Consider the following 13,940-nt stretch of genomic DNA (forward strand, 5'->3'; position numbering starts at 1 on the left):
GCCCTGCTCTCTCGTTTCCAAAACGTGGGGAATTTTCCTATCGATCCCATTTCCGTTTCATAAAGTACATTAACTATCAAGTCCTATTTTGAGACCCGGATTTAACAGAGAGAACGCTCAAACACCGCAACCAAAACTTTTTTCTCTTCTCTCAGAGCCTCAAAATAGTTCAGTATTTTCCTGCCAAAGAATCCATGGACATCACTGCACTACTGGGAATATCCACGGTCTCAGCAAATTGCCAAAAAGAGCACTGGATGTTTCTGGAAGGACAATGGTCGCAACTGCTTCTCAAACCTGAGTTAAAAAAGGAAAGTATTATGGGACAAAATGTGAAGGAAAATGAGCAAATCAAACGTTGAGCTTCTAAGGGCAAAAGCATTCATGCCCGGAAACCTGTTTAAAAGGAGGTTAGAAACTGAAGGTGAAAGCCAGTACTCCAGCTGCCACTCCAACCACATCTGAAGGTGGGTGCGGGGACACAGCAGAAAGCGTGAGCCCACACCCCAGCCTGAACTACCCATGTTTTATGAGATTATACGTAGTCTCGGGGTTCTCTGGAGTCAGCCGTGAATAAATCTCCTTAAAAATGCACTCTCTTGCTCTTTCCCTTACTCAAGAGAAACTTAGGGAAACAGTTTAAAGTGAGTCGTGCTCTTACACGCCGGTCGTGTCACACGCAAAAGAGACTTCCTTGACCATTTTTAACAAAAACACATTTTAGGAGGCTACTCTAATTCAGTGTATAGCCACCCAGGTAGGTTATTGACGCTCGGCTGAAAAATACAATTAGCATTTCTAAAGTATGAAAAGTATGTCTAATTTGCTATACTTTGAGAAGTCTCTGAAGGAAATCCAATCGACAAAATTAACCGCAAATCATGAACTTGCAACCTCATCATGCGGCGGATGGTAAAGCAGGGCTCTCAACCACCGTGCGCCAAGTTGCAGTGGATGTGAAATTTACTTTTGCTTTAACTACGTATACCCGTGCAATGACAGGTGTCTGATGGGACTGTTGACACGAGCAGGTTCTATGATCTGGGGATGACTAAGAGTTTCTAGGTGGAAGAGGTAGTAAGTATAATGAAACGTTACGCTTGTGCCTAAAAAGAGACCACGTTAGAGAAACAGACACAAGTAGGGAACGGGGGAGGACACTGGGGTGAGGGCAGGGACGGGAGCACATTACAGGACTAAATATAAATCGGGTTGTCAGGGTAGACCTCGCTGAGAAGGTGAAGCCTGAATGAAGACCTGAATGCAATGAAGATACAAACACCCAGATAAGGCGGCGCCTACTCGGTGGGCTCAGCATTTGACTCAATTTTGGCTTGAGTCATGATCCCAGGGTCATGGGATCGAGCCCCGTGTCAGACTCTGTGCTAAGCATGGACCCTGCTTATGACTCTCTCACTCTCTCTCTCTCATGCTCTTTCTCTCTCTTAAAAAAAAAAAAAAAGGAAAAACCCAGGTAAGTGTTGATGGGAATGTAAAACAGTTCAGTTATTATGGAAAACAGGTCATTCCTCCAAAAAGTCAAACATAGAATTACCCTTTGACCCAGCAATTCCAATCCTATGTATATACCCAAAAGAATCGAAACCATGTACTCAAACAAACACTGCACACGAATGTGCATGACAGCACTTTCACAATTGGCCAAAAGGTGGAAAGAACCCACACGTTCAATGAATGAATGAATGAATGAATGAAATATATCTACAATGGAATATTCAGCCATAAAAAGGAATGGCATACAGATGCACGCTAGAACGTAGATGAACTGTGAAAACATTTACGTGAAAGAGAAAGAAGCCAGACACAAAGGTCGCATGCTATATGATTCTATTTATATGATATATCCAGAGTAGGTCATCCCTACAGACAGAAAGCAAATTAGTGGTTGTCAGGGGAGGGGAAGAGAGAGGGGAAGGGAAGAAGGGAGGGAGAAATGGGAAGTGAGAGTTTGATGCACACAGGGTCTCACTGGAGGGGGATGAAAATGTTCTGGAACTAGCTAGAGGTGATGGTTTGCACACTGTGACTACACTAAATACCAATGCGTTAAGCTTTGAAGGTGTTAGTTTTACGTTATGTGAATTTTACCTCGATTGAAAACACAAACACACAAGGTAAGGCAAAATTCCTACGGCAAGCCCATGGCTAACCTGTCCGAGGAACACATAGAAGGCCAGTATAACCAACCAACCAACCAACCATCACAGACAGAGTGAGAGAGAGAGAAGGTCGGCAAATTAACAGGGCACTCAGGGAATGCAGGGAAGTGACTTCGAGGTCACGTTCTAGGACTTGTGTTAGTATTCTTAGGAAAGGGGGAGCCATTACAAGGTTTTGGGAAGAATGACATGACATAGTGAATAGTGTAGAAGATCGTGGTGACTGCTACGTTGAGAACAGACTGTAGGGGGCAAAGGTCAGAGCAGAGACACATCCCCGCAGGCTACTGCAACCATCCGGGTACGAGAGAACCGTGGCTCAGAGGTGCGTCCGCAACCTGCAGGATACAACCTTTCGAATATTTACCTATATATAATTCTTCCACTCACCCCAAATGCTCAGTAAAATGCCAAGACATAAAACAGAAAATAGGTAAGACTTGTCTCAGTGAAGTGAGGAGGAAGGCTTGGGAGGCTTGGGGGGCTTGGTGTTCAGCCCTCTTGCTCATTAGATGCGACTGGTAAAGGTCCCTGAGATGCCTGAAAACACAGCTTTAACTAGAAGGACATAAAATAGATCAGTGGTTGTCAGGAGAAGGTGGGGAGGAAAGGGACTGACTACCAAGGAGCATGGGGGAATTTTTAGGGTGACAGAACTGCTCTTCTTTTGACTGTGGTACCGGTTCCATGAACATGTGCACTTGTAAAAATCCATACAACTGTGTACTAAGAGATGAGAAATCTACCGTATGTATATTATGCCTCAACACACACGCAAGATTAAAGATACATAGTTTGAAAGTCGCTACTTTCAGATTGTAGTACTTCTCAAACCCTCTCCTCCCATCATCTATGACACTCTGTACACTTGCCATCAGCATTGCAAATCCACTCTTCCTTTTACCGTTCGTGTTTCTATCAATACCACCCGCCAATATCCCAGTGACCCAGTCACCCAGGTTGGGAACTTCTGACTTATCCCGGACTTCCTTCTTGCCCCCAACTCAACCGTCAACTCCACCACTGAAATGTTTCTTCTATTTTCCCTTACCTTCTGCTTCACTGCCTTTTTCCTAATTCCTGCCCAGAGTACTGAGGCCCCTAACTGATCTCCCAACAGCCGAAAATCTTTCTTCCTTCTAATACATCCTAAACGGTGCTGCTACTCTTACATTAACTCGGAACTTCTTTTCCCAAACCTTTGATGGTTCATTAAAGAATACGGTCCCAACTCTTCTGTACTAGGTTCAAAGCCTTTTAGAATCAAAAGCCCACCATTTACTTTAAGAAATAATTTGTTCTCATGTAAGAACTCTGCTGGCCAAGATCCCCAACCAATTTCCCCAGATGATTTCCTGGTCTTCTCTTTCATTTAACCTGCATCCTGGCTGAATTGAGTTATAAACCAATTCCCAAGTCAGTCCTATACTCTACAGGACTACTTCTAGGGCCTGGGATGTCCTGTCCTTCTCTCATCTCTACTCCCTGAAATAATTTCTTCCATCTCTATGCTTCCAGGATGCTACCAACCTCTCCTATAACATTCGACCGATTCCATGTTAGATTATTTCCGTATGCACCTTACCCTCAAACAATCCTAAGGGCAGAGATCACGTCCTGTTCCTCTCGGAATCCCTCCCACGGACCCATAAGAGTGTCTTGTGTTCAAGTAAGTACCTGCTGAGTTTAATCAGATTTAATGCACAGTATTGGCTTTAAGACACAATTCTGTCATGAGAAAACTATATGACCATAAACAAGTCATCACAGAAAATCATGAAGTTCAACTTTCAATCCCTCTGGAAACACGGTGTTAGAACACGTTTTTTTAGCAGACACAGCTAAATTCAAACACAAGTTGTTGAGGACACAGTTCTAAAAGCATGTCCAAAATGTTCTGGCCAGGAAAGGTTTAATTCCAGCTGAAAACACAGTGAGTGACAAAGCAAAATTTTAAAGCGGGTATTAGGAGCAGAGAGAGAGGGAGACAGAGAATCCCAAGCAGGCTCCACACTGTCAGCTCAGTGCAAAGCCCAATGTGGGACTCGAACTCATGAAGCATGAGGCCATGACCCGAGCCGAAACCAAGAGGCAGATGCTTAACCAACTGAATCCACCCAGGCGCCCCAAGAAAACATCCATTTTAACAGACTTTCATTACATACTATAAATCAAGGAAGACAGATGCTGGTGAGGTTGTCAGATGGCCAAAGTAGAAGGAAATAAGGTAGGGTAACATGTACGAATTTACCGATAAACTAGGTGCTTGCTATTGATTTTAAAACCTTAATTTCACAAAGTAAGGCCTTTCCATGTTCCCCAGATGTATATATATTATTATCAAAAGAATAAAAGTATTTAACTTCAGTTGCTACAAAGACATGCCAACACTGAGCCACTACATTTAGTCTGTGATGTGCACACACTCCTCCCACATTTCTTCTCCTCCCAGAAGAAAAACCATTTGTACTTAGTGTTCGAGACCCCAAAAGCCACTCAATGTCCCATTGTTTATATAGGAGATATAATAGCCTTCAATTTTCTGTCAATAGTAATCTTGTTTGCACAAAAATAATTTTGTTATTCCTGTCTCCTGACAAATGGTGACTGGAGGACAAGAAGGGAGGGCTTGTAGAGGACACATTTTTAAAGTAAAATGACACTCGTTTCTTTCTGGGTGCTTTCTGGACATTTCAAAGTCTGACTCCCCCCCTTCCCTCCTTCATCCTCTCTCTCTTCCACAGCCTATCTCTCTCTCCCCGCTGCCCCCCCCCATCAGTATAACATTAGCTTGAAAGCTGACAATTCAGTCACATCTCAAGCAACCATTTACTTACTCTGTTATTTAATAGGAGGGGGGAAAACCCAGTTACCATAACAACTCACATCACATGGCAACTATGGAGTCTCTAAAATACAGCAAACCATACTTTTCACAGTGTTTTCTAAGGGGAATGTGTAATAAGCACAGATACCACTTCTCCCAATGATTATTCCGAATTTCTATCTAATTGCTTCATATTGCATGAATGTTACTGCTACTCCGTATTCTTCATACGAAATATGTTTTTAAGTAAGAAGGAACTGAAAGAAAAAGGCAAATATATTACTTGTAGTTCAAACAATGGGGTATAGCCCACCTATGTCCGGGCATCTGGGGGGGGGGGGGGTGGGGGAAATCCATAGAAGGCCGAAGAAAAGCAAGATTAATATCTAGAGGAAAAAGAATCAAATGATGATCAATGAGAAAGGAAGAGAGGAAGGAAGGAAGGAAGGAAGGAAGGAAGGAAGGAAGGAGAGAAAGGGCGAGAAAGAGGGAGAGGGAGAGAGAGAACGAAAGATTCATTTCATTCAGAGTAGTGCTACCAAGGAGTCCAGATAAGGTTTCTCTGAAATAAAAACGAAAAAAGAGCTCATTACCTAATGCAGAGGCAGAAATATGGTCGGGTGGCAGCAGCAAGATTGGGAGAATTTGCCTGTGTCCAAAGATGGAGGAAATAATGAAGCAAGACTGCCATTCCCATCCAGGGACAAACCACCATCATCCAATTTAGGGGACAGTGTCATGTCAGAGTTAGAAATGCCAAAGGATGACAAGGCAGGCAGCAAGTTTCAGGGAAGGAAACTGTCATTCACCTTCAGCTTCCTCATCAACAGGAATCAAGTTCGTCTCAGGATGAGAACGTGTAGTTTAAATCAGAGCAGAAGTGGGGCGCCTGGATGGCTCAGTCGGTTAAGCACCCGACTTCAGCTCAGGTCATGATCTCGCGGTCTGTGAGTTCGAGCCCCGCGTCGGGCTCTGTGCTGACAGCTCGGAGCTTGGAGCCTGTTTCAGATTCTGTGTCTCTCTCTCTCTGACCCTCCCCCGTTCATGCTCTGTCTCTCTCTGTCTCAAAAATAAATAAACGTTAAAAAAAAAAAATTTAAATCAGAGCAGAAGAGGACAGTCACCTGAGCTTGGAGAAGCCCTACGAGGTCTGGAATGACCCCTGGTTATCCCCTGTTCAAAGGAACGGAGAGAGAGAGGGTCACTTCAGGTTTAGAAAGATCTAAACAGGATGATGATGACACGGAACTCCTCCCGGATGTCAGGTCAAACTCAAATCAGACTCACGTATCTGAGAGTCTTCCAAAAGTATCATGGGAGAGTTTCACTGTAAGAAGAGTCAATTAAAAAAAAAATTTTTTTTAAGTTTTCAAAAAGAAGACAATACAATAATCTCCAAAAGAATTAATCACAGGTTAAATCAGTAGTTCATAGTTAGTTTTCCACAAAATGAAAAGTTCCTTGGTTTACTAAACCTAGTTTTTGGGAAATATTGACAATTACGAGAAGCAAAATACACGTTGGAACATGAAGAGCAGAGCATTTGGGACATTTGGGACATTCAGAACAAAGTTCCTCCACCTGTTATACACATCCACCCACCCACAGTTACAGGCATTAAGAAGGCCATAGCATATCCTACAAGTATACGTCATCTGTGGGAGGAAGACAAGGCTACCTCTATCTACTCATATAAATGAAAAGTGACATAAAACAGTGCATAAGAGCTATTCAAATTATAATAATGTCATTTCTGGAAGCCCTCAATAATCGTTAGATTCACCATCATGTTAATTACAACATTCTGGAAAAAGGAAACCATCATACCACGCGCACATACGAAGTCTAAGGCGCATCCATGTTTCAAAAGGATTAAAATCATCAAGTCAACAAATGTCTACTATGTGCCAGGAATACTGGGCACGCTGGAACTACAGGCAACCAAAACCAACTTCCTGATTTTATAAACTTTACACGTCACAGAAGGGGACGGACCCCAAGCTTCAGGATTAGTGGGAATGGATGGATAGATTGAGCGAAGAGCCTCATATATCAAATAAATTGAATTCACAGTTAGAAACATTCCTAAAGACAACTCCAGTTTCCAAATTTTCACTGGAAAATTCTATCAAGTATTTAAGGAAAAATTATTTCTTAGGACAGCATTACACAGTAACACATCAGGCAGAGATAATACAAGGAAACTACAGAACAATATCCTTCATGAGCACAGATGCAAAATTCCTTAACAAAATGTAATTAATAAATCAAATTCAGCAATGTGCAAATAGGATAATACACTACGATTACATGGAGTTTTTCCTAGGAATGAAGATTTGGTTCACTTAGACAAATCAAAATAATTTGTCATATCAACAAGTTCAAAAACTATACAGTCCTATGAATAGATCTAGAAAAAAACCCATGTGACACAATTCAACATCGATTCGTGACAAAAACTTTCAGCAATTTAGGAATATAAAGAAACTTTGTCAATCTGATAAAGGATATCTACAAAATCTTTATACTAAAATAAGGTAAATATAACATATTCAATGTTAAGACACTGAATGTTTTCCCACAAAACTGTGTATGAGATAAGAATATATGCCCTTACTACTCCAGTTCAACACTGCTGGAGGGCCCCAGGCAAAAAGACAAGAAAAAGAAATGAAAGGCACACCAATAAGGGGGAAAAAAAAAAAAATTAAGACCATCTCTACACACAATGTTACCATGAAAAACAAAAAGCTACAAAAAAGTAACAAGAATATATAAGTAGGTTTAGTAAAGTCATAGAAAAGTATCCATTATATGTTTATATACTAGCAAGGAGCGGTTGGAAATTAAGACCAATAAAAAAAACACTTTGAGGCACTAGCATCAAAATACTTAGGGACACACAATACTCATTAAATTTAACAAAATACGCACAAGATTTGTAGTAAAACACTGACCTAAAATAATCGAAAGCTATACCCTGTGCATGAGTTCAAAGACTCAATATTAGTAAGCTGTCAATTCTCTCCCAAATTTATCTACACAGATTCAATACCTCTCTAACCAAAATTACAGCTGACGCTTTTTTTGTTTTTTGTGGTTTCTCAAAGCTGATTTAAAATTTACATGGAAAGGCAAAAGGCTTAAGACAGTCAAATTTTAAAACAACAAAATTGGAGGACTCATATTGCTTGATTTCAAGACTTCTTATACAGCAACACTAATTAAGCCGTATGGTTTTGATTTAAAGCACACACATATAGATCAATGGGAAAAAATTGAGTGCAGAAATAGACCCACACATATGGACAAATGATTTTCCACAAAGGTGCCTTGGTGAAGAAAGAGTGGTACATTCAAAAAATACAACCCATACCTTGTGAAAAGTTAAGTTACACAGTCGTAGGCTGAAATGTAAACTGTAAGACTTCTGTACGTAAACACAGGAGATCATCAAGTGACTAATGGATAAACTATATATAGTATGTCCCTACAATGGAATATTATTAGGCCATAAAAAGAAATAAAGTACTGATACGTGTGACCGCAAGTACAAACTTTGAAAACATTACGCTAAGTGAAAGAAGTCAGACAAAAAAGACCACATATTGCATGATTCCATTTACATGAAATGTTCAAAATAGGCAGATCTATCAAGACAGAAAGTGTATGAGTGGTTGCTAGAGGCTAGGGAGAGAGGAAAATGGAGAGTGGCTGCTGATAGGTACAGAATTTCTTTTTGGTATGATGAAAAAACAGAAAATCTTTGAGGCTTTGGGTTGGAGAGAAAGCAAGAACATAAATAGAAAAACTTGATAAACTGGAATTCGTTAAAGCTAACAATTTGCTCTTTAAAAGACACTGCCAAGGAAATAAAAAGACAAGTATACAGATTCAGTATAAAAAATTTTTTTTGCAAAACACATTTCTAAGAAAAGAATTTATGCCAGAATATATAAGGAACTCTCATTTGAAAACAATAACCTGGTTTTAAAAAAAAAATAGGTAAAACAACACAATGCTTCATGGAAGATATGAATGGCAAAAAATGCATGAAAACATGCTCAACATCAATAGTCATTAAGGAAACACAAAACCACAAAGAGAAACCACTATCCATGTATGAGAACGGCTAGCTTTTAAGAACCTGGTCATACTGCGCATGGGCAAAGAGGCAGGGCACCCGGGACTCCCTTCCATTGCTGGCGGGGACTCAAAATGGGACAGTCACCAGGAAAAGTTTGCTAGTTTCTTATATTCACTTACCAGATGGCTTAGCAAGCCCAAGCCTACGTCTTTATTTACTCAAAAAGACATGAAAACAGATGTCCACACGTACACCTTACGAGAACTGCTTATAGCAGCTTCAGTCATAATTGCCAAAAGCTGGAAACAACCCAAGGGTCCATCAACGGCTGAATAAACCAACTGAAACTCTCACGACAGACTTTTTTTTTTTTTTTTTTTTAAATAAAAAGACCCAGAAGCAGTGATGAGAAACCCAAGGCAAGTCTGAAGGAACTTCAGCTGTAATAATACCAAAAGGACTGCAACAAAGCAAATACTAGAGTCATCTTGGGAGGATCCAAAGGCATTTTTTTAAATGTTCTCTGCTTAACCTGGGACTAGGGAGCGTAGTTCAAGGACCACCCTGAGTCACACTGCTGGGATCAGTTTCCAGGCTCCTCCACTTACTAGTTCTGTGATGTCGAGCACAATAGCTGTACCAACCTCACAGTGTCAATGTAGAGATTAAAGGAATTTATATATAGGGGTGCCTGGGTGGCTCAGTCACTTAAGCGTCTGACTTTGACTCAGGTCATGGTTTCATGGTTTGTGAGTTCGAGCCCCACATCAAGCTCTGTGCTGACAGCTCAGAGCCTGGAGCCTGCTTCCCATTCTGTATCTCCCTCTCTCTCTGCCCCTCCCCTGCTCACACTCTGTCTCTCTCTCAAAAAAGAATACACATTTAAAAAAAAAAGGGGGGGGCTCCTGGGTGGCGCAGTCGGTTAAGCGTCCGACTTCAGCCAGGTCACGATCTCGCGGTCCGTGAGTTCGAGCCCCGTGTCAGGCTCTGGGCTGATGGCTCGGAGCCTGAAGCCTGTTTCCGACTCTGTGTCTCCCTCTCTCTCTGCCCCTCCCCCGTTCATGCTCTGTCTCTCTCTGTCCCAAAAATAAATAAAAAACGTTGAAAAAAAATTAAAAAAAAAAAAGGAATTTATATTTATATATATAAATTGCCACACACACACACACACACACACACACACACACGGCAATTTTTAAAATGCCTGAGCTGGTTATTAGCTATTATTATTTCAATTATTATTCTGATTAACCAGATCTTAAAACTCTTATTTGTTGTTGCCTAGTTTGAGAAAATGGATGATTCATTCTCTATCTCTGCCTTTTTTTTTTTTTTAATGAATTACAATAGGATGAATTCAAACAAAAATCCCACCACAGGTTTGACAAAATTCTATCCAATATATCTTCTAACTGACTTGTAAAATAATGATTTCTCGGGGCTCCTGGATGGCTCAGTCAGTTAAGTGTCCAACTCTCGATTCTGGCTCACGTCATGATCTCACAGCTTGTGAGTTTGAGCCCCGCACTGGGCTTTACGCTGACAGTGTGGATCCTGCTTGAGATTCTCTCTGCCTCTCTCTCTCTCTCTCTGCCCCTTCCCTGCTTGAGTGCACATGCTCTCTCTCTCTCTCTCTCTCAAAATAAATAAACAAATGAATAAATAAATAAAATAATAAATATGAAAATAAATAAAATATTTTCTCATCTCTTTGAAATTTTCTAGGCGTCTACAAGACAAGCAACAAGCATTTTAATCCAAATATTTTCTCTGTTCATATCCAAGCCACACCCCATAAATTCTGATGCCATTTGCTGAATTTACTAGATTGCCTTCTGCTATTCCCTGTGTTAACAATTTTTATTGTTTCTGTTCTGATGGTGACTTTTAAAGTCAGCTTTCCATTAATACTTAACACTGTGGTTATCCTTCAATCTCCTAGGTGCACAGCGTAAAAATACAAAAAGGTACCAAACTCTACCTTCTCCATAGCCAAGTAATAAGATGTCAGGGAAAACAAATTTAGAAATCACCTACGTTCTCTCTTTCATGAAATTAAACCTCTTTTCTTCCCGGATCTTCATTCCCTCCTCAGTTAAGTGAAGACACTGAATTAGACTAAAAAGGCTTTGAACCAAGTATTTACATAATTTCAACTCTAATTGAATATATGAAAGAACACGGTTGCATAGGATAAATATAGGTCTCTAAAAACTGGCTATGCTAACTGGTAGGATGCAGAATATAATCCGACGAAACTCTGTGATGCCAAGATATATAAATTATGCACCAAAATGAGATTTAGTACAAACATCCAGTAGGAGCTCTAATTAATTTGACATCAAACTATTACATGCTTCACAATTTTTATCTTCATTTATAACTGACTGATGTTAACCTATCATGTCTTAATTATATAAAATAAGCCTCTTTGCTATATTTTGTTATTCATTTATATATTTTAATTTATACACACCCGAACAAGTAACTGTCATAAAACGTGCAAAGATAACACCAAAGTACACACTGCCCATGTGCTCTCTAGCCTCCCTCTTCCCTCTGGTGTTGTTATGATCTGCAATGGTCAGACTTTATATAAATCGTCTCATGGCATCACATAACTTTATTCTAAAAGGGTAGCCTAGGGGCGCCGGGTTGGCTCGATCTGTTAAACGTCCAACTCTTGATTTCAGCTCAGGCCACGATCTCACGGTTTGTGAGACTGAGCCCTGCATCAGGTTCCGTGCTGACAGCGTGAGGCCTGCTTGGGATGCTCTCTCTCTGTCTCTCTGCCCCTCTCTGGCTCACACTCTTTCCCTCTCTCTTGAAATAAATAAACTTTAAAATTAAATTTAATTTAATTAAAAAATAAAAGGGTAGCCTAAAAAAAATAGAATAAACACTAAAACCAAAGGGTTTTTCTCCCCCCTTAAACACTTTTATTTGCTGTTCATTCCCAAAATTCACACCATACATAAACACTGGTGCCCTACATACTTGCAAAGGATTCAAATTAGGAAATAGTCAAGATTATTTCTTTAAACAATAAACTTATTATAGCATTTATTCTGAACAATAAGAGTTTAACAACAATGAAATAAACCAAATTTGTACGTACCACTCCCTAAAAACAAGGCTGGGCAATGGGAGAAGCGTGCTAGTTTCTTTCAGAAACACATCCAAGTATTTTAGTAGTGAATCGGGTCAACTATGGTGATTGCCTTAAAAAATTTTTTTAATGTTTTATTATTTATTTTTGAGAGAGAGAGAGAGAGAGAGAGAGAGAGAGAGAGAGAGAGAAAGCATGAATGGAGGAGGAGCAGAGAGAGAGAGTGAGACACAGAATCCAAAGCAGGCTCCAGGCTCCGAGCTGTCAGCACAGAGCCCCATGTGGGGCTAGAACCCACAAGCCGTGAGATCATGACCTGAGCCTAAGTTGGACGCTTAACCGACTGAGCCACCCCGTCGGTTGCCTTTAAAAGCAACTTACGTTAATCATGATAAAGAGAAAAATTATTTCCAAACACACATTAAATTACAGGTAAGGCAAGGCACCTACCTCATGCACAAGAGCAAGCGAGGTCTGCTTGAAACTTCGCCCTCTACTGGCCATCAGTCGATTCAATGGTTTGCCTTCTTTACTCTGGTACGTTGAAATATCGTAACAAAATAACATACCACCTGAAAAAAAAAAAAAACTTATAAAAACACTTCTTATGGGAAAAATTCATTAATCATATTCTCAATAATCCGTATTCACTCAACCTGGATAGAGGTATTTAGAAATGAAAAGAATTTACTAAGCAAATTATGATTTTTGACTATTGGTGTCTAAGGAAAGAAAAAACAGAAGAGATACAAGACGTCAGCGGTTACTATACTCAAACTATCACTTATTTACAAGCCTTATTCGTTTGTAAATAAGTGAAGAAATTTACAATTCGCACCTTATTTTAATCTCTAGAAGTAACCATTCACGAAGTTTAAGTTTTTAAGAATAAATTCCAATGAAAGAGAAATGCTTGCACCAATACCAATCCTCGGGACCTCCTGATAACAGGGGTCCCTTTCGTTTACACCCACAAGTGGACAAGTTTTCTTTCATCCCTACACTCACCGTGTATTCACCCTCCCCTTCTCCCTGCTTCCTCCTCCTCCTCTAACCCTTCCTGTCCTCCCCACTTGGGTTAACTAAGTTCTTGAATTGAACTCCCAGTTCTGCCTGGCCCCCAGTCTCAACTGAAAAGCAAAGACAGGCAGCCAAATGCTAGACTATGAGTGAGTAGTCTTGGAAGCTCTCTGGGGGTAACTCTGAGCCAATGAGAAGACACACTCAAGAACTAAGATAATTTAAAACACAAAGATCATTGCATTTTTAAACCTCTCTTATTGAAGGATAATATACAACACGGGAAAAGTGCACATTGAGCATACAGCTCAATGAACTCCCATGAACAACATATGATCAGCATCCAGATGAAGAAACAAAACATTATCAAAATCCCAGAAGCCTTGGGGCGCCTGGGTGGTTCAGTCGGTTAAGCGTCCGACTTCAGCTCAGGTCGTGATCTCGCGGTTTGTGAGTTCGAGCCCCGCGTCAGGCTCTGTGCTGACAGCTCGGAGGCTGGAGCCTGTTTCAGATTCTGTGTCTCCCTCTCTCTCTGACCCTCCCCCCACTCATGTTCTGTCTCTGTCTCAAAAATAAATAAACGTTAAAAAAAATTTTTTTTTTAATCCCAGAAGCCTTTCTCATGTCTCCTGCTGGTCACATCCACCCCCACCCCAACGGTTACAACCTTCTAATGACGATTTTGCCTACTTTGGTACTTTATATAAATGGAATTAG

The 13,940-nt window shown here is 40.5% G+C and overlaps 1 protein-coding gene across 8 annotated transcripts in view; it reads right to left on the minus strand.

The window, feature by feature from the left end:
- The window catches only part of FOCAD (focadhesin), a 311,383-nt gene that overhangs the window by 84,620 nt on the left and 212,823 nt on the right, over positions 1-13,940 (minus strand). For all 8 annotated transcript variants that reach the window (XM_053205043.1, XM_053205041.1, XM_053205038.1 and 5 more), the window contains one exon: positions 12,654-12,775. In XM_053205043.1, coding sequence (XP_053061018.1) covers positions 12,654-12,775 — 122 coding nt within the window. The remainder of the gene's footprint in view (positions 1-12,653; positions 12,776-13,940) is intronic.

The sequence above is a fragment of the Acinonyx jubatus genome, chromosome D4, assembly GCF_027475565.1.
Source record: "Acinonyx jubatus isolate Ajub_Pintada_27869175 chromosome D4, VMU_Ajub_asm_v1.0, whole genome shotgun sequence".
NCBI lineage: Eukaryota > Metazoa > Chordata > Mammalia > Carnivora > Felidae > Acinonyx > Acinonyx jubatus.